Raw genomic sequence first — 22,390 nt, forward strand, 5'->3', positions numbered from 1 at the left:
CTGTATTGCACACAGTTATTTTTTTAAAGGCAAAAGTTTGTAGCTTTTTCAGAAAGAGTTTAAAGTGTAAATACTGTTTTTTGTTCATTTTATGAACAAAAGCCCCTAGAGATGCTTCTGTTATGTCAAAATTGTGAAAATTTGCCCCTTTGTGGATAAAGTTCTCTTGACGTTTCCTCAAGGGGTGAAGAGGGCAATGAGAAGTTATATGTCTGTAGGCGTTTTTTTTTAAAACAATCTATATCGAATGCATGTATCCAAATGTTACTGTAGCATTGGAGAAGGGAGCACTATGGAAAAAAAATTTACCTGTTTGTAAATAGGAATCTGGCACCCACCCTCACTAAAGGTACATTTTAATATTTCCCACATAACTGCCTCTGTTCTCCTTGGATATGAACTAATTTACCTTACCTAATACAAAGAAGCTTATCAACTATAAAGATAGACCCAGAGGATTTGGATTTCTTTGCTTTTTTTCCATCCTACTGTTAGACACTTATTGCCAATTTTCCAATTAGGAGCATTGCAAAATTGCCAGATAGGACTTTCAGCTAAAAGAAAAATAGTGACTTTTGATTAGTTGTGCAGACAGAAAATGTCAAAAGAGAGAGAGATTAATAAAAATTTAATGGGGTCAAAGATGTCAGTTACCAGATGGATAGTATGGCCTCTGCCTCAGGGGTCTTTATGAGCTACTTGTAAGATATAGGTTATCTCATCTTGTATCAATTAAAAACTCTGCCTAGCCATAAGGGTCTCTTGCCTTAGCACTGCCGTGAAGTAGAGAGCCACACAGGCCAAAGGGACTCTCCCCTGCATATTCATACTTCATTCCATTTTCATTAACTTTGATGACTGGCTTGCTGAATCCTGGTAAGACTTTTATCACTGTCTTGCTGTCCTCATTAGTTTTTGTAGGATGGAGGCCTAAAATTTAAAAAATAAAACTATTTTTTTGAGGTATGGCATGCATATAGTAAACTGCACAAACTTTAAGGGTGCATATCAATGCTTTTGTTTTTTAACATATGTGATTATATCAAGATGTAGAACATTCCCAGCATCCCAGAAGGCTTTCTCATATCCCTTCTGAGTCAATAACCCCCTACCCAGAGGTAACCACTTTGTTCACTTCTTTCCCATAGATTTGTGTGCCTGTTCTTGGATTTCATGTAAATGGAGTGATATGATAGCTAATTTCATGCATCTGGTTTATTTCAACATTCTTGTACCTGTATCTTGGTGGATATTTGTACACCCTTTGGTTATATACTTAGGAGTAGCATTCCAGGGTCATGTGATAGAGGTATGATTGGTTTTAGCAGATACTGCCAAATAGTTTTCCAAGGTAGTTGTACCAGTTAACAATTTCACCAGCAATCTATGAGAGTTCCAGTTGTTCCATGTTTTCAGTTCTTGGTGTTGTCAGTCTTTTCCATTTTAGCTCTTCTGGTGGGTTTTGCATATCTCATTGTGGTTTTAATTTGCACTTCCCTGATGAGTAATAGTGATGAACACCTATTTATATGCTTATGAGCCATTTGGATATTCTCTTCTATGAAGTGCCAGTTCAATTCTTTTGTATTTTTAAAAAATTAGACTGATTATATTTTTCTTATTGATTTGTAGGAGTTTAAAAAATGTATGAGTGTAGTGGATATAAGTCGTTTGTTAGATATATATTGTGAATATTTTATCCCAGTCTGTGGTTGGCTTTTCATCCTCTTAAGGTGTAATTAATCTTTTCTTTCATGGTTAATGTTTTCTGTCCTATGGGAAGTATTTGCCTACCTAAGATCATGAAGATTTTCTCTGGTGGTGTGATCTAGAAGCTTTGTTGTTTTAACTTTCATATTTAGGCCTATGATTCATTTCAAATCATTATTAGTATTAGTTTGGTATCTGGCATGAGGTAAGGGTCATGGTTCCATTGATTTGTCTGTCCTTCAGCCAGTACCATGCTGTCTTAATTTCCGTAACTGTATAACTAGTCTTGATATCTGGTAGCATATGTCCTTCAATTTGTTCTTCCTGAAGATGTTTCAATATCACTAGCCCTTTATGTATCTTTATGCATTTTAGAATCATTTTGTCCAAATTGCCCTTTGGGAGTGGTTTTGATCTTTTTGACTCATTAGTTTTCCCTTTGTCCCTCTAACTTCAAAATCTAGGTAACCTTTTAAAGTGGAGACCGGTGGCCTGTTTGGGGCAGTTCCCCTCTAGAGGGAGAATTTGTCTCTGAAGTACCAGGAGACTGCAGGAGATTTTCCTGTGCCTTTCCTGCCCAGACACCAGCCCAGAACTCAGATGACTTCAGGTAAGAAAAACTAGCCCTGCATTTTGGGCTTCTCAAGTTTCCATCCCATTATTTTAGTGTCTCCCAACTGCCAAAAGTTATGCTCATTTCTCCTTTCCTCAGGAGAGTCCTTCTGCTTTACAGTCAAGCTTCATCTTCAACAGTGCCCAGAATTAGCAAATGTCACAGGGAAGGAAAAAAGTCCGATTGTCAGTTCACTTAGAAAGGGCTCTTTGCTCTTTGAAATGTTGGTTAATCTCATCCTTGCTTATCGATTTAGCAATTTATCTTTTTTTTTTTGGTGTGTGTGGGGGTGTTGTTTTTGTTGTTGTTGTTGCAGGAATGTTCACATCCTGTTTGGAAGCAAAGTCTGCAAATTGTTTAATAGGCTGAGCCTTGATACCCCCATCCCTCTCAGCTCTATCTCAGGTAAGTAGTTTATGAACATTTGGGCCAATTCAGTAGGTCAGTGGAAGGATAGATAATGGATATATCCCTGAACCTCCCAGTCACAGATAGTGGGGATTTCTTAGGGGACTAATCTGCCTAAGTCACATTCAACTTGGAATTCAGCCAGTTTCTAGGGATAGCAAATGACATTAACATTCTCAGTTCTATTTCTGCTTAGGAGAATGAGATGTCAGCTCTGGCCCTGAATAAGGCAGATTTGCTCCTGAGGTCACCTAAATTTGTGCCCTCTAGCATAGGATATTAGAAGTCCGACCTGGGCTGATATCCATCTCTGCACCTTTACTTGTGTGCTCATGGACAAATTACCGAATCTCTTTGATCCTCAGTTTTTCCACCTATAACTTCATAGGATGATTTTATTGTGAGGATTAAATGTACTACAGGTTGAGTATCTCTAATCTCAACATTTGAAATACTAAATGCTTCAAAATCCAAAACGTTTTGAGCACCAACATGACACCTTTGCTTTCTGATGGTTTGGAGTACACAAACTTTGTTTAGTGCACAAGATTATTAAACATATTCTATAAAATTATATTCAGGCTATGTGTATAAGGTGTTTATGAAACATAGATGAATTTCATGTTTAGACTTGGGTTCCATTCCTAAGATATCTCATTATGTATATGCAAATACTCCAAAATCTGAAATCTAAAACACTTCTGGTACCAAGCATTTTGGATAAGGGATACTCAACCTGTAATATAAGAAAAGTGGATTTTACAGTCCTTGATACACAATAGGTCTCCCATTAATGTGACAATTTATTAGAAAATTTTTTATGGGCACATCATTGCATCTGACATATGCTTTCAGAGGCTGGGGATTATGCTTGGTTAATTTTTTGAAGGGAGTAAAATTTACATATAGCGAAATGTACAAATTTTTAGAGTACCATTCAATGAGTTTTGACACATGCATACTCCTGTGTAACCCATGACCTTATCTAAACATGTTCACTACCATCACTCTAGAAAGTTCCTTTATGCCCCTTCCCAATCAGTTCCTACTCCCATAAATGCAACCACTATTCTGATTTTTTTTCTACATAGATTATTTTGCATTTTCTAAAATTGTGTATGGATGGAATCATACAGCATGTAATCTTTTGTGTCTGGCTTCTTTCATTAAGTATAATGTTGATTATTCCTCCATGTTGTTGTCCCTGTCAGTAGTGCCTTTCTTTTTATTGCTTATCAGTATCACGTTGTGTGACTATACAACAGTTTGCTTATTCATTCTCTTCTTGATAGATACCTGAGCTCTTTCTCCTTTTTGGTGATTATGCGTACAACTTCTATAGCTATTCTTGTAAAAGTCACTTTGTAAACTTTCACTTCTCTTGGGTAAATACCTAGGAGTGGAATTGCTGGGATATAGATAGGTATATGCTTAGTTTTATAGGAAACTGATGTTTTTCCAAAAACATAATACGATTTTATACTCCTACCAGTAGTATAAATGTGTGTGAGAATTCTGGTTCCTCTACATCTTTGTCAATATTTGATGTTATCAGTCTTTAATTTTAGCCAATCTACTGAGTGTATTGTGGTATCTTAGTGTGATGTCAATTTGCATTTCTTTGGTTACTAATAATGTTGAGGATATTTTCATGTGCTTATTAGCTCTTCATTTGAATTGTCTGTTCCGATCTTTTGACCATTTTTAAGTTGGGTTGTTCGTCTTTTTATTATTGAGTTGTAGGGGTTCTTTATATATATATATGTATAGACACACACATATATATATAAATATATATCTGACAGTGAACTTTCAACCAGAATATATATATTCTGTTATATATTTATGTTGTATACATATGTTATATATTTTCAACCAGAATATATATATTCTGGTTGAAAGTTCATTGTCAGATATATATTTTGTGAATATTTTCTCTCAGTCTTTGGGTTGCCTGTTCATTTTATTAACTGTATGTTTTGATGAGTTGGTCCATTTTTGTATCCCCTGTTTCCCACATGCATGATTGAAGCTTGATAATATTTACGGAATGAATGTGCTGAAAGTTGTTCCTCCCTCCCTCCTTCCATTATTTCGTTTTTTTCAAAGACACTTACTGATTACATACTATGCTGGCAAGCACTCTTCTGTTCTTTGGGGATATAGCAGAAAACAAAACAGACAGATTTCTTAGTCTCATGACAATTACATTTTAGTCTATATGTATGTAGGGGTAAGGTGAGAGACAGAAAAACAAATAATTAAACAAGAAAATATGAGCTAGCTATAGATACCATCATGCAAAAATGAAATTTGTGTGTAATGGGAAAGGGATGATTAGAGGCTTTACCCAGGTTGAGGGGTAAGAAATCTGAGGAGGTGATATTAAAGTAGATATCAGAATGACCCGAAGTCCCCACTCCTCCCCCACCAAGGAGAAAGGAATCCCAGGCAGAGGATATAGCTAATAAAAAGTCCCTTAAAGTGAGTTAAGGCTAGGCATAAACTATCCAAAATACCCCTTTAGGCTAGCTGAGGTGTCCAGAGTTGGTTGCTTTGGAAATTGCCATAACTGGCATAAGCTGATGCTACACTGTTACTCTTTCTTATTATTGGAATACTTAGCAGTTTCTTCAAGTTTCTTCTTGCCCTCTCCTCACCTTCTAGTTGCTAAGTTCTGAGATGGTTTGAGAATAAAAATGGTGGATCAGCTAATATAAGGGTCAAGAAAGTTAAGGCAAGGTCACTAATTGTTTTTCCCATCAAAAGCGACTGAGTCCCCCACCCCACAAAAAAAATCAAGGGCCACAAAAAGTAATAAGTAACTACATTTGTCTTATAAGAGAGCAAAATATGGAATGTTCTACCTCTCTGCTTTTTATGTTTAGGTTGTGTAATGTACAACTCAATAAATACAATAAAAATTTGATGAATCAAATATAATTTATTCCAGTTTTTTTCCCAGTTTTAGGAGAGAGAGACAAGAAAAGATGATGGAAAAGGGTAAGAGTAGATGGAGATAGAGAGGGTGTGAAATAGAATGAAACACATAGGTGAATAAATGGAAGCATATTGACCAAGAGGAGGAATAAAGGAGTCCCAGAGGAAGATAGAGAAGTTGAGAAAAAAAACTGGGTGAATGGGAAGTCAGAAGTTAAATAGGTTTGTGTGAGGGTGTTCCTGTCATCTTCTTGTGCCTTTGGGCTGTATATACCATATAGTAGTTATTGCTTCCTTTGAAAAATGTGATGGTGCTCTCTAACAATATTTAACACACATCTTTCTTCTGTGTTTTCCTTCTGATGAGCTGATGCATGTTCTAAATAAATGCCGAATTCCTTTCCTTGATTTCTCTCCATATTTTCTTTCATGAGACGTTTTTCTCTTAAACAAACAGATCCTTTGAATTAATAAAACAAATTGCTCTGCCTCTAGTACCCATTCTCCTATATTCCATATGGAAAATTGCCTCCAACAAAATCGTGCCTTCTGGTCATTATTGTTGTGACCCTTATCATCAGGGCAAACCCCATGTCTACTGCTAGGATTTGGGACAAAAAAAAATGTAGTGATCTTACAGGATTTATACTAAGTGGAGATAGTATACAACTGAGTGGGTCGAAAAAGGCCCTGTGGAGACCAGCAAGCTCTATGTGCAAATCACAGATCATCTGGCTGATGATTTTCTGTACTCCAATAAATATCCAAGGATTACAGTCAGCTGAAAGTGAAGTCTGTGGCTTGCTGGGCCCCACTCTGGTCAGAACTGCTGAAAACTGGGCAATAATAGACTTGGTAGAATCCTAAAGGAGTTATATAGATGACTACCTCCTAAGGCTTTCAACTAGGAAAAGCCTGACTGGAGCTGGAGAAAGAAAGTTAGCCCAATTTGCAGAATTAATAGCCAGAAATTTAACATGTAGATATAACCAAGAAAAAAAAAAAAAACTGGCCAAAGGTACATAGCTACACTGATCAGCCATACAGAACTGGACTATTGCAGGAAATACAATCTGGTAAAGGGAGATATGAAAATAAATTTGTGAAAGGAATTTAGAAATTCTTATAAAGACATGTATCAGCTCATCAGAATGGAAAAGCAGAATAATCTGTTTGGAATGAGAGGGGAGATAATCTAGGCCCCCAAAACTAATGTATACCCTGACGTTTTGGGGACTCTAAGTTTCAACTCGGCTCCCTTTTCAGTTCAATTTAAGGTTGTAGGATGGGCTTGTGAAACCTCAGGGCATGTGGGCATGTATGTACCAGGTTAGTAGAGAAGAAAGAGTTAGAAAAACAGAATCAAATAAACAAGTGAGTAAGAAATATGAGATATGTCAAAATACTAAAAACTTCCTGTATCCTCAACAGGTTCACTTTAAGTGTGGTGGGGAGTGGTAAACCAGATAAATGTAGCAGGTAGATTATATTGAGTCAATATCTAGATTTTCAAACAAATAATATTGCCTTACACAAGTATATACTTACTCAGAAAGTGGGTTTGCAAAGAGCCCACCAGAAATGCAGATGAAAATAGTACAACCATAGCTTTAGATAAAGTTGGAAGAACGAGCTGCTAGATATGGAAGAGGGGCAGTAATAGGAAATTATCAAGGAACTAGTTTTATAACTGAAATTCTCCAAAGTTTGGCAAAATACAGAGAATATAGGACTTTTATTTACCATAAACTCCCCAGGCTGCAGGGCATCTGGAAATTTTAATGAATGGATTCCAAAAAACACAGAAAGAATTCAGCAGCACCAGATATAAGTGGCAATGAGGCAAAGGTGCTAATAATTGACAGACCCTGAGTGAGTGTATCCTTCCTCAAATGAGATGTTCAGGAAAGACAGACAAACTGCCTATGCTTACTTTTCTACCAAATCTCTTAACAAGAGATAAAGACCATGAGGTTTTCAAAGGAAAGAGAAGTAGTAGAGCCTCACAAGGCCAGCAACAAAGGAGGGGCTATAGTTAGACATATCATTTCAAGCTTAACGGCAATTCTTGATGGGGTAACCAGTAGCTGTAGCCTGTAGGATGGATAAAGGCTCAAAGATACTAATCTTTATATCTCTCTTTTTTATTATTAGGTCTGCTTTGCTGTTTTCTCTTGGCTGTGACAGTCCGCCTGATGGTCATTATAATAGCAGTTCACCACTAGTACAAACAAGAGTACCATATATAAATTCTGTGCACGGTTTACCAACATCATCAAAAAGTTCTATTGTTCTACTGTTCTCATTCTGTACTTGATCAGCATCATAATCATATCAACATCTTAATTTCTGGCCTAAACCAACCACAGAACCTTTGTTAGCCCCTTATACTATCCATTGTCACCGAGAGTCCATTTGCTAGAGCTTGTAGTGATATTTTGTCTATTTAGAAGAGCACTGCAGCATGGATTCTGTGTCAGTTCCTGTACTCATTGATGGACTTGTTGCTTGTGTAGCCCAGTTAATAAGAATAGCTGATGAGCTTTTACAATTCATTATACAAGTACAAGAAGTTCCTTATGTAGAAGAAAATGGTAGAGCAGAAGAGACTGAAGCAGATGCACCTCTTCCTGAGGAGCCTTCGCTACCAGATCTCCCTGATCTCTCAGACTTAGACTCAATACTTACACCAAGAGAGGATGAAGACCTAATGTTTGATATAGATCAGGCTATGTTAGACATGGATAACTTATATGAAGATACAGTCTCTGGTATAAATGATGACTTAACAAGTGACTAAGACCCAATTTCTGCCCCCGCCCCCAGGGATGTGAAAACTGATCATTTCTCTGTTTCAATATATTCTTATTTTCTGTATATTAGCAATATGTGTTTTCTCACAGTTCTGTACATTTTCATTACTAATAACCCATATAACAAGTAAGACTTGATTTACTTCTAGCAAAAGCTGATCTTTTTTTCCTCTTTGTTATTATTCAAAAAGTTCTGGCTTTTGCCATGTAGGTCTCCCTTTACCTGTGCTTACTGTCATGCTAGAATTTCTGATGATGGGAGCAAACAATAGTAAAGAAAAGAAATTCCTCACCTAATTATGGAAGGGAGAACTGACAAACTCTATCACATCTTGGGACTAATTTCACTGCTCTCCAATGAGTGGAAATGAAAAGGGGAATATCCCCCAGGGTAGCATCACAGTAAATGAATACATTCACATTAACAAGACAATGTTGGGATGCTTTTATTTGAAAGGATATAACTCCTAACTTATCCTTTTAGAGAGCATGTGTCCAACTAAAAATGCTATAGCAGACTAAGGGAGGTAATTTTAAAAGAGCACTATCTACCAGATAATAAAAGTGCAGAAGGATTTTCAAATGACTGTTGCCAAGGAGAAAACTGAAAAAGCTGGGACCAAGAGTTCCAATGCAGGACTGTTCTTGCACATTCTGACCACATTGCAGCTACTTTGCACTGTTATTCCCCAAATGGAAAAGGCACACTATACCAAATAATCAAAGAGAGAAGTAATAGAAGGGCTAAGGAAAGCCCTACAAGGATTATTCACTGATGGAAAGACAAACACTCACCATATTGGACTAGATATCTGTGGACTAGATATAGTCCTTAGGCATCAAAGCAGGACGATGCTACAACCTTATAATATGTGGAGCTGGCTGGCCCCTTGTTTGCCTGGGTCACCTGGACAGATTGTACTGTAATGGTACCTCAGGAACTAGATAAGATATATTCCAGTGTTTGCCTTGATTCTGTAATGGTATGTAATTTATCCGCACTGGATGTGGATAAAATATATCTTCCTGAATACAGCTTAATTTAAAAAGAATAGTTAATAGGCTTATTACAGTGAATCTGCTGCAACCTCAGACCAGAAATATTTACTGTTGAGAGATAGGTACAGTAATGAATTTAGATAACATATGGGTTGGTATTTAGCCACAATAATTTTGCATATGCCAGAAGGGGAAAATGGAATAGCTGAAGGACCCACAAATCAAAACAGAAAGAGACGAAATAAATATGCAGGAAATTTACTGACCATATCAATTGCATGCCATACAGTACCCTCATTTTTATTTGGAAAAATAGCTACCTTTTAGACAAGCCCATGGACACTATGGCCCTCCTTCCTAGAGAATGACCATTGCATCTCATGACATGGGCAACAACTAGGTAAAGATATAAAGGTATATCACTAGACAATGTATTATATACAAACTGCAAAGAAATGAGATGTAGAAGGAAATCCACACTGGTGGAAATTGGACTATAGCAATTCATATAAAGGCCTAAAGCATATAGTCAAAAGGATTAAAATGATATTTAACACAGATGACTTCAGAGCTAATCTTTGCAAATCAGAATTTATGGAACTATTCAAATATTAATATGAGAACTTTCTACAATAGACTACTATGTGAAAGGATTGATAAGAGTAGGTGAAGATTCAGGAGACTTAGAGGAGCAAAGAAAAACACAAATAGGAAAAATAAAAATTATATCATAAAACAACAACTGGATAATTAAAATCCACATGGGATAGCAGATTGAGGGATTTTACTGCCACAATCACTGGACAAACTGAATCTTACTATCTCGCTTTCCCAGTATAGGGGACTCTAGATATGCAGTTATGTCAAAAATGGCAAATAATTGATGGAGTACAAAGTGACTATGCCAAATTAACCTAAATAGAGTAGTGGGAAAGCAAGGTGAAACAGTTTATCACTCCATTCCATTAGGAACAGTTTTACTAGAAAGATTAGTGATAACAGTTAAACAAGAAAACTTATACATTTAGTAAATAAGAATAAAAATATGAGAACTAGATAAAAGTTAAAGGAACCTTTGCTTTAATTATAGCTTCAGAAACAGCCAGGGAAGATACACACTCCCCACAAGGATTTGGACTTTAGGAAACTGGGCTATAATTTTGTGTCACAATAAAACTCAAAGCATAAATACCTGGACAATATCAGAGAACACATCCAAGGAGAAGCCACCAGTCCGCTACAAATTTTATTTGGTGAGCAGTTTAACTGTAGCAGGACAGACCTGGTGCTCTTAGACATGATAGATCCCAAAATGTAGCTATTCCTCCGAGTAGAACTTTGGAATATGGACTTTATAACAATTCTACAACAGATTAATGTAAGCTTGTTAAAACTGTTAGTGTATTATAAGAGAACACAAGTAACCATACTAACTCAAGGAGGTTATGAAACTACATCAAGAGAAATCCGTGAGACTACTCTAGACCTTGAAACAGGACAAAGATTTGAACCAGCCCATAAGACAGCCCGTAATGTTTAATATAGTCCTTAGGCATCAAAGCAGGAACATGCTACAACCTCATAATATGTGGAGCTGGCGGGCCCCTTGTTTGCCTGGGTCACCTGGACAGATTGTACTGTAACGGTACCTCAGGAACTAGATAAGATATATTCCAGTGTTTGCCTTGATTTTGTAATTGTATGCGCTTAAGAATTGTTAAGATATGACCCCTGCTCCAAGGAATGGATTGTTGTATTAAGTATGTTTTCTCTATGGAACAGAATTAGAGTTAATAGTGAAAAGAAATGTTTAGGAAATAAGACAATACTTAGGAACAAGAACTAGCGGGGATGGTGTTTTCAGGAGAGAGAAGCAAATTAATAAATTGTCAACAGTTATGCGACTGTTTACGATGGAAAGCCATGATATGGAGTTAGTTTCTAAACAGGTTTATGACCAAAGCCCTGTTTTTGTCTTCTGCAAATTAGCCAACCCTAAGATGTTGCTATAAATAGCTGGTAGGCGATTGACATAAGTCGTGTATCTGAAAGCTCAATTAGATGGAGAATTATTAACTAGTTTAGTCCACTGATTGGATATCTCTGATTGAAATCCTGCATCTCCTCCAGGAGAATGGAGTGAGTGGCTGATCCTTTATGCAAATTAGCCCTTTTCTGTATCTTCTTAAGACCAATGCTAAAGCCAATTATTATATAGCATGGCAGAAAAGAGAGGGGCTCATCATTCTGAGACAAGCTTAAAGGTGTGAAAATCAAGGAAGATAGGCTGGTAGATGGCATTAGATTAGGTAGTACAAGTTTTCACCCTGATTTGCTTGGGCTAAAATATGTGGGGAGTTGTGCCTATATAAATTCTTATGTGTGATGATTACTGCTGGTTATTATCTTATGATTGTTTAAAATCTGTATTAGCTATTGATCTAAACCATTTTATTGTTTTCTTTCAAAAGATTTTAACTAATAAACTTTCATTCACAAATCAAAAAAGGTGTGGTCATCTTAAAATACCTGGTGGTGAATTTGGAGGCTACCAAATGGGCACACAAGAACTTCACTCAACATAAGGTAGCAGAGCATAATAAGAGAGAATGTTGTACTAGGAGTCTGAAGTTCTACTTCTGGCTTTGTCAGATGATCTTAAACAAATCTCTAAACATAGTCCTTTCTCATTTGCAAAATGAGGGTTATTAATAAATTTTCTGCTTACCTTCAGTGATAATAAGGAACAATTGAAATAATGGTTTTCATGGCATGACATATCTGACATTGAGACAATATATGAAATCAGGACTTTTCAGGAATATCTGAAAAATGTGCATGCATATATTCATTGCAGCACTATTCACAATAGCAAAGACATGGAATCAACCTAAATGCCCATCAGTGATAGACTGGATAAAGGAAATGTGGTAAATATACACCATGGAATACTATGCAGCCATAAAACAGAACGAGATCATGTCCTTTGCAGGGACATGGATGGAGTTGGAAGCTATTACCCTCAGCAAACTAAAGCAGCAACAGAAAACCAGAAGCCACATGTTCTCACTTATAAGTGGGAGCTGAACAATGAGAACATATGGACACAGGGAGGGGAGCAACACACACTGGGGCCTGTTGGGGGCTGGGGTGGGGAGAGGGAGCATCAGTAATGGATTCCCAGCTAATGGATGCTGGACTTAATACCTAGGTGATGGGTTGATCAGTGCAGCAAACCACCAAGGCACATGTTTACCTATGTGACAAACCTACACATCCTGCAAATGTACCCCAGAACTTAAAAATTAAAAAGAAAATTCACCCATCTGCAAAAAAAAGTTTGTATGACAATACCTGAAAGTCTATTTGACATGAAATAATTATCTAATAGTTTTACACCTGTTTTCTAAGAGATTAGAGCTTTCTTATTCTACTTCATGCCAAAGTTAGAGTTTGGAAATCAGCTATTGTTTCATTCTTTGGAGCTTTTTTGTTTGTTTGTTTGTTTGTTTGTTTTTACCAAACTGAATTCTTTTGGGGAGTCTACTTGAGTTCTAGTAGGAATAACAATGAGGAAAAAAACAATATGAAAAAGCCCTTCAGGAAATAATGAATTATATTCCATTCAAGGCTAAGATTTTGTTCCTGAGGGGGTTATGTAACTCTGAACGTTATTAACCCACTATGATCCAACTTGATTTTTATGATTTCTGTTGTGTTTTTGTACTGACAGTCTTATCTTAATAGACTAGATGTACTTACTGATTCCTCTTGGGAATATTTCTTATATATTTTTTCAGAGATCCTACTCTCTCCAGCCCGTATTTAAAACTGGGTTTCTTCTGTCTCTTTAACCCTCAGTAAGCTCACAAACCAACCAACCAACCAACAGAAAATCCCTAAAGAAATAAAAAATAACTTCTAGTTCCTGAAGTTAGTTATTTGTGAATTACTTGTATTGATAAAACTGTCGGCTTCCAATATCACATCTCTTCAGTGTAATAAATAATCCTTGAAGGTGATTGCCATTATACTTATGAAGGTTGGAACTGCATTTTACAAGGTGAGGAAAATCACTGAAGTCTTTATACCTGGTCACAATTTCATCTTAAAAGACCCTAGAAAAATGCTGAAGGTGGCCGGACGTGGTGGCTCCCAGCACTTTGGGAGGCCGAGGTGGGCGAATCACGAGGTCAGGAGATTGAGACCATCCTGGCTAACACCGTGAAATCCCGTCTCTACTAAAAACACAAAAAATTAGCTGGGCGTGGTGGCGGGCGCCTGTAGTCCCAGCTACTCGGGAGGCTGAGGCAGGAGAATGGCATGAACCTGGGAGGCAGAGCTTGCAGTGAGCCGAGATCGCACCACTGCACTCCAACTTGGGTGACAGAGCGAGACTCTTCTCAAAAAAATAAAAAAAAAAGAAAAATGCTGAAGGCATCTCAAAAGATAATTTTAAGTTTACCCCAAATATTCATATAAGGTGGACAAGGGGGCAATGTTTATGAAACACAACTTTAGTGTTTCAGATTCCTCTAATCAAAGATGTCATTAACTGGCTGGGCGCGGTGGCTCACGCCTGTAATCCTAGCACTTTGGGAGGCCAAGATAAGCAGATTGCCTGAGCTCAGGAGTTCGAGACCAGCCTGGGCAACATGGTGAAACCCCATCTCTACTAAAATACAAAAAAATCAGCCAGCACAGTGGTGGGCGCCTGTAATCCCAGCTACTCAGGAGGCTGAGGCATGAGAATAGCTTGAACCTGGGAGATGGAGGTTGCAGTGAGCCAAGATCATGCCACTGCACTCCAGCCTGGGCAACAAAGCGAAACCCTGTCTTAAAAAAAAAAAAAAAAAAAAAAGGGTGTCATTGACAAAATCTGTTGTTGAAAGCACGTAAATACACATGCCTCCATATTATGACAAATTCTGGAAATATTGGTTATTCTAATACCTTTATTCTTACTTAAACTTGGGGGAACATGCCTTTCTTGAAACTATAACTTCTAAATTTTTAATGTAAGCAAACCCCTAACTTCCAGCTTTGGAAAATCAGCTCTGTTGCAGCTCATTTTATGGAGAAAAAAAATGTTTTGTGTGAAATACAGCTTTTAGGCTCAAGTTCTAAAAAGACATGTTGTCTATTTAAAACTTAAGATGTGAATGGGCTTATCTTTGGGTCCTTATCCAAGGTGCCGGAGTTCTTGATACTTCTCTCCCACAAACCTCGACTCATTGGGAAAATTTCCATTTGTACTGGGTATTTCTTCATTTTTTCCCCAGTTGGAATCACAGCACACTTTAAAAGATTTAGCAAGGTGTCATCAGGGATGGCACTAGAGAGTGGAGAAGTAGTGCATCTGCTCTGTCCTATTCCTGATTACAGACATTGAGGAAGTAATCCTATCTATCCTTGAAGACAGAACCTCATGGTCCAACTGTTATTAAGCATGGAATCAAATGGAAAAGACAACTTTTCTCTTTTAGCTCAGTTATTTCATTCTCATCTAGAGGCAGTTTCTCTTTGAATAATTCTGATCCTGGGAAATAATTCTTGTGCATTCTCCTACAGTCTTTAGGGTATGAAGGTCATTTGAAAAAAAAAATGTCCTTTTAAAAAATGTTTCCATCTTGGTTTGGGGCTCCTGATATGTAACCCTCAGGGAAAATGTGTTCCTCTAAATCCTGGAGTGTGACCCACTTAAGATGTTAATATGTGTTTTTCTTGATGAGTTAGCACACATAAACTATATGCCTTCAAAGAATTTGAGAAATTTTGTCTAACATGGAAAAGCTGAGTTAATTGCCATAAACATAATGGAAACATAGGACTGGCGTGGTGGCTCATCCCTATAATCCAAGCAATTTGGGAGGCCCAGGTAGGTGGATGACCTGAGGTCAGGAGTTTGAGACCAGCTGGCCAACATGGTAAAACCCGTCTCTACTAAAAATACAAAAATTAGCCAGGCGTGGTGGTGCATGCCTGTAGTTCCAGATACTAGGGAGGCTGAGGTGGGAGGATTACTTGAACCTGGGAGATGGAGGTTGCAGTGAGCTGAGATGGCACCATTGCATTCCAGCCTGGGTGACATAGTGAAACTCTGTCTCGAAAATAAAAATAAAAATAAATAATAATAATAATGGAAGCATAAAGTTAGGTTTCATTCATTTATTTGCATCGAAAGGAAAGATTGGTTTGTCTAGTTTCATCAAATCCTACATGAGAAGAGTTTATACTGCAAAAATCAAGTGTATTATATAACATGATAAAATAAAGATCAAAATCATGACGTTTTTATGCTTGTGGTTCTAAGCACAGTGTGAGTGTTTCAGTTTTTTTTTTTAAAGACTAGATTTTGGATATGTATTGAACAGACTTATCAGTGTGATTCCTCAAATCAAGAACATTTGAGAACGAAGTTCTCACAGACACTTGAATTGTTGGAACCTCAGTAGCTCATATCATTGAGCTAAATTTATATGCTAAAGTTAAAATTACAAAAACACAACTCCAAAAAGGACATTGCTGATTTGTTTAAGAAGTGGGATTATTCAGCCTTAAACTAGACATGTGAATTGAATAGAGAGAAATTAGAGGCTGTATGCATTTGAGACTCAATGAAACCACATATTTTTTAAAAACTCTAATTCACAGGTTGGGAAGGATTACAGTTTTTTTTGTTTTTTGTTTTTTTTTTCTAGAAATGAAGTCACAATTCAGAAGGGATTTATAGAGTTTGATGAGTATAAATTATGTTTTACATTCCTGAAGCAATGCCTTTGGAGTATAAACTTTGAGATATATATGATTTCTCAAGCCTGCCTTTCTAATCAGTGTGGCTTAGTTTGAAGAGAAACTAATTATGTCAAAATTGATGTATAGCCATTGCTAAGATAATTTATCTTGGAAAATTTGGAGCAAAATATAAATCTCCAAATGATTCTGAAGTCTCTGGCTATGAGACTAAACTTTAGGCCATATTTGAATTTCAGTGGCTCTATGGAATTATATTCTTTATCACTATTGACATTGAAGTTGACAGTCACTCAGTATCCCAGCTGTATACCTGGAGCTAGAGTTTGATGTGATCTGATGGAAACAATTCAGTCTACTAAATACCATGGTTTTCATTTATTTGATTCACAAATGTCAGTGAATAGCACCAGGCCTAAAATTGTTGATCTTTGCATAAATAGACTGCTTTTTGAATTACTTTTCAAAAAGTAATTTACTTTTGAAATTACTTGATTTTTGAAATTACTTTGATTACTAACTTTTGAAATTACTTTGATTACTGCTGAATATCCATAATATTGAATAGTTAAGAAAGGCTACTTTGCTAGTGTTATGGATTAAACATAATTTAGCTGGCTGGGCATGGTGGCTCACATCTGTAATCCCAGCGCTTTGGGAGGCTGAGATGAGATCACTTGAGGCCAGGAATTTGAGGCCAGGAGTTTGAAACCAGCCTAGGCAACATAGTGAGAACTTGTCTCTAAAAATAATAAAAATAGGCTGGGTGCGGTGGCTTACGCCTGTAATCCCAGCACTTTGAGGGGCCGAGGTGGGCAGATCACTTGAGGTCAGGAGTTCAAGACCAGCCTGGCCAGCACGGCGAAACCCCATCTCTACTTAAAAAAAAATACAAAAATTTTCTTGGTGTGGTGGTGCATGCCTGTAGTCCCAACTACTATGGAGGCTGAGGCAGGAGAATCGATTGAACCCAAGAGTCAGAGGTTGCAGCGAGCCGAGACTGTGCCACTGCACTCCAACCTGGGTGACAGAGTGAGACTCCGTCTCAAAAATAAATAAATAAATAAATAAATTTTTTGAAAAAATGGCCTTGTGAAATATGAAACTATACTTAGATAGGTTCACTATTGAAAGTAAAATAGACACTCCAAAACTTGTGCATCTTCAAAAATGAATCCTAGTGATGATGGTTGCACAATGTGAATGTACTTAATTCCACTGAAGTGTAAACTTACAAGTGGTTAAAATTTGAAATTTTATATTAGGTATATCTTACCACAATAAAAATTCCACTTCAGTGTACACAGGAATGGACCCTGGAAACAATGTTGGAGTCTCTGATGATTAATCAAGAGAGCAAGAAAAAATAAGACCCCGCAGCACATTCAGGTTAGTGGGATGATAGTTAAGAAATATATGAAAATATAGTAGCATAAAGATATTATGTAAAAACAATGATAAGAAATTATGGAATAAAGAATACAAGGGACAAAGTTTCTGGACAGTAAAAGGACTAAAACAAAGTGGAAAAAAGTGATGAGAAGGTTAATGAGGGTTGGGGGGCAGTTAATGTATAATACAAAAGTGATTCCGTGGTCATGTGACAAGCAGATCCCCATGACAGTGAGAAAGTCATCACACTGGTTTTCAAATGCAACAGTAACTAAAACTGGCAAATGAAGATCATATGAGCAGGTGGAGTCAAGCCATACAATAGAAGGTGACCTACCAACACAAAATTGATGAAATATTACAGTGAAATTGTTTGAAAATAAATGCATTCTCAATTTTAAAGAGCATGGGGTGCCTAAAATTGTAAAGTTTATCTCATATTCAGCGGGGCGAGGATTGTAAACTTTAGTTGTATTCTGCAATTATCTATTTTTTAAAAACTATTTTATTCCCATTAACCATTCTGTCACTTGGAAGCAATTCATGTTCTAAAAATATCTGTGATTTTCTTTCTCACAGTATTATAACAATTTATGTAAAGTGAAAACACACTGAAACAATAATATACATCTTTAATGGAAATATATACTTATATCAAAGTGTAGATACAGCAGACTGCTTAACACAATGACTGATACTTCATATCAACAGCAGGGCTGTGGGAGAGAGGGCGGGATAAGAGAAGGATGGGCCTTTACTATGTCTATTACCTGCCATTTTACTGTACAGAATTAGACCATATGCCACGAGTCCTCCATGTGTAACAATAAAAATGAATAATTTTAACAGCTAATAGTAAATATTTTTTGAGACAGAGTCTCACTCTATTGCCCAGGCTAGAGTACCATGGCACAATCTTGACTTACTGCAACCTCTGCCTCCCAGGTTCAAGTGATTTTCATGTCTCAGCCTCCTGAGTAGCTGGGATTACATGCACCTGCCACCACGCCCAGCTAATTTTTGTATTTTTAGTAGAGACTGGGTTTCACCATGTTGACCAGGCTGGTCTCGAACTCCTGACCTCAGATGATCTGCCAACTTTGGCTTCCCAAAGTGCCGGGATTACAGGTGTGAGCCACCACACCCCGCTCAGCTAATAGTTATTGACTGCTACTGTATGCTCAGTATTTCGCTATGCATAAGTACATTACCTATTTTATTTTATTTTATTATTTTATTTTATCTTTACATTTCTCCAGGGAAGTAAGCACAACACCAGGCTTATTGAAATAACTTAAAGCAGGTAAATGGCAAAAATAAAATAAGGGGACTCATAGGTAGGCCTAACCATTTACCACTTCCTCCAGTATAGCCCTTTCGATCTCCATGTTGCTCTTCTTCATTTTTTATCCCTTTCCAGGTTGCCCTGGTATTTGTTTTTTGCCTCATTTCTAAGGCATAGTACTTTTATTTTTGTCTGAGAAAAAGGGACCAGATAAACACACAATGAGGTTTGTCTCAGAGCCTGGATCCATGAAGGAATGGCACTGCCAGTTGCCCTTCAGCTGGCAGGCACCCCTCAGCTGCTTTGACTCCAGGTAGCATGGAAAAGAGATGGAAATGGACATTAAAGTACTTCTGGTGCCATGCACTGAATGCTGTATTTTCTTATTTCCCACAATCCCCTATGAAGTGAAGAAACTATTTTCATCTCTATTTTATAAATGAGAAAACTAATGCCCTGAAAATAGGAGTGAGTTTCTTTAGGTCATACAGCTAGTGGGTTAAAATTCTATCCTCAGTTGCTCTGGCTCCACAGTCCCTGCTTTTTCCATGGTATCATGCTGCTTCCTTAAAGGGCTAAGTTAGCCTTGTTAGGAGGCTCTCCCAAACTGTTTGATAAGATGGCATAGAACTACACCTGCTTGATTGTAAATCTTGCCTAAATGGAAAGCAGAGCCTCACCTGTGACCTGCTTGAATTGCCCTCCTTCAAAGAGGTGGAACCTAACATTTTGGAGGTCATACCATAGCAGATCCTGCTCCAACCTTTTATTGAACTACAAACCCTGAGTATGACTTCATCTTTCAACTGTGTTTTTTAGCCTTCTCACTAAGGGGCTGCCAGGGATTCAGTTGTGCCAACAATTAGCAGCATCCAGGCAGTGACCCTTCTGTAATCACTGCCCACTATGTCCCCAGTATATAGGATAGGATACTTTGTTATGTGCTATCACAGAACACTGTTCTTTCAAAGTACATATCTTAGTAGGTAACTATATATTCGTTACAGTGATCATTTACTCTATATCCACTACCAGCTTGTAAGCTCCATGAAAGCAGGGTCAGTGTCTGTCTTCTGTATTGCAAACACTCAGAACAGTGCTCAGTAAGCATTTGTTAAATGCATGAATGCTTTTCCATCAAAGAATCAGATGGTTACTTATCTGGCCATAAAGAAAATACAAAAAGGTTGTCTGTGCCTTGGATAAATGGGCCTAGCTGTGAGGCCTGCCCAACCATTTGTTTGTTAGAGAGCGAAATGGTAGAAAAATGCTGATTCTTGCTCTGCTGCTCCAGGCTTTGGAGGCCTTAAGCTTCCCTGAAAGCAGACATGAGCTCAGCTTACCTCTTTCTGGTGGTATTTGATTGCCACCTTCAACTTGGCCAGGTCATGGTACTTCTGAGGGTCAAGCTCTTCACTGTGGTCATCTCGATGATTGAGGATGATCTCCAGTTCCCTGGAGCTCCGAGCTTGGTCCAGCAGGTCTTTGGCAAAGAGCTTGCACTGCTGAGAGAGCTCCTCATACTCGGCCTTGAACTCGTTCTCCACCTTGCTGAGCTCCTTGAGCTCCCAGCCCAGGCGGAAGGCAGTTAGGATGGGGTCCTCACTTGATAAGGCAATGAGTGAGGGGCTTGCCAAAGCCTTATAGATGTTCAGTCGGGAGCGAGAGTGGCGCAGACTGTCTACCTCTGAACTAGACACACACTCTACACAGTTGCAGCGGATCTGGTGGGGCCGTGGGATAGTGACCCGTTTTTGGACAAGCAATTTGATGATTTCGTAGTTGTTGGTGTGGGCAGCCAGCATGATGGGAGTGATGTCCGGTGTGAACTCAGAGAACTGTGTGTCCATCATCAGAGTGGGGACCTAGGTACAAGAAATGAGAAGCATAGAAGGGCAGGATTAAAGTTTGGAGAGAGAAGCATAGGTCCTGTAAAATGCTGGCAATTCAGGAATTAGAGTCTCCATTCTCATTTCAATTTTTTGACCTCCTAAACCTCCTTCCTTATAGCTAATGTTTATGGAATACTTATTGTGTGCCAGCCACTATTCTAAGCACATTACATGTCTTTACTCATTTAATCTCCACAACAACCTTGTGAGGTAAATATTGTTCCCATATGAAGAAGCTGAGACACAGAGAGATTAATGAACACACCTAAGGTTACAAAGATTTTAGTCAGCAGAGCCAAGATTCAAACCCAAGCAAGAGTCTAGAGCCGAGCTCTAGAGTCACGTTGTCAATTATGCAATGACAACATGCCCATTTCTGTCTGAGACATACTGGAGAATACAGAGGAGTAAAGGACATTTTTTCCTGACCTCCTGGAGAATTATTTGGGTAGAGCAAACTTACATAAAACTGGTAACAGTACATAGTATATCTGCTCAGTTCCAAATGGGCAGTAGAGGCTGCAGGAATATTTATTTGAAAGGCTAACGACAACCAGTAATCTTCAAGACTGTATCATTAAATCAAACCCCGGGGGCTGAAGAGAAGATTCTCTCAAATGATTACATTAACTTTGTGTGTGTGTATACATACACACACACACACATATATACACATATATACACACACACACACATATATATACGTATACACACACACATATATACACGTATATACACACACACACATATATATACGTATATACACACACACACACATATACACGTATATATGCATAAGTGTATATATATACACACACACACACATATATATAACTTCAGGGGACCAAAGACCAAGGCGAGACAGGGTTTGTCCAACTTCCTGTAGGTCCCAGGAAGGTAAAGATAATTCGTTAGGGTCAGGAAGAAGTACTCTGAAAATGAAGACTTCTCGGCTTGGGGATGGGATACTGATAGCAAAAGGATCATTGATAAAATTTTTATGTCCATGATGTAATGTTTAGTGTAAATAGCAGCGATGAAGGTGGGGGCTTCTTTGGGTATTCAGGGGCACTTCTGGGTGAGTGCGCAGAACCTGATCAATGAATTAAAAAATCTTTCAACTCTGAAATGTCTCTTGCCAGGGACGGTGGCTCACGCCTGTAATCCCAGCACTTTGGGAGGCTGAGGCGGGTGGATCATGAGGTCAAGAGATAGAGACCAACTTGGCTAACACAGTGAAATCCCGTCTCAACTGAAAATACAAAAAATTAGCCAGGTGTGGTGGCGGGCGCCTGTAGTCCCAGCTACTTGGGAGGCTGCTGCAGGAGAATGGCGTGAACCCAGGAGGCGGAGCTGACAGTGAACCGAGATCACGCCACTGCACTCCAGCCTGGGCAACAGAGCAAGACTCAGTCTCAAAAAAAAAGAAGTCTCTTTTAGGACCCAGTCTTTTCTCAGTCCAGTAGGGAAGCTGAGGCAGCTTGCTAGACTCACAGAAGAGTTTAAGTGTGGTAGGATCTAGAGCTAGAGAAGGGGAGGACTGGAATAGTCAATAGAGGCAACAGAGGCTTTAGGAAGAGGTGGA

The 22,390-nt window shown here is 38.1% G+C and overlaps 2 protein-coding genes across 3 annotated transcripts in view; one reads left to right on the forward strand and one right to left on the reverse strand.

Annotated features, from left to right (window-relative positions):
• TRPC5 (transient receptor potential cation channel subfamily C member 5) overlaps nt 1-22,390 on the reverse strand; it is a 329,816-nt gene that overhangs the window by 132,433 nt on the left and 174,993 nt on the right. For both annotated transcript variants that reach the window (XM_005594398.5, XM_045384482.3), the window contains one exon: nt 20,257-20,778. In XM_005594398.5, the coding sequence (XP_005594455.1) occupies nt 20,257-20,778 (522 nt within the window). The remainder of the gene's footprint in view (nt 1-20,256; nt 20,779-22,390) is intronic.
• On the forward strand, nt 8,013-10,205 carry TRPC5OS (TRPC5 opposite strand). Its single transcript, XM_045384483.3, has one exon. The coding sequence runs from the start codon at nt 8,136-8,138 to the stop codon at nt 8,469-8,471; it is 336 nt and encodes a 111-aa protein (XP_045240418.1). The 5' UTR covers nt 8,013-8,135; the 3' UTR covers nt 8,472-10,205.

Source organism: Macaca fascicularis, chromosome X, assembly GCF_037993035.2.
Source record: "Macaca fascicularis isolate 582-1 chromosome X, T2T-MFA8v1.1".
In the NCBI taxonomy this organism is placed as follows: Eukaryota; Metazoa; Chordata; class Mammalia; order Primates; family Cercopithecidae; genus Macaca; species Macaca fascicularis.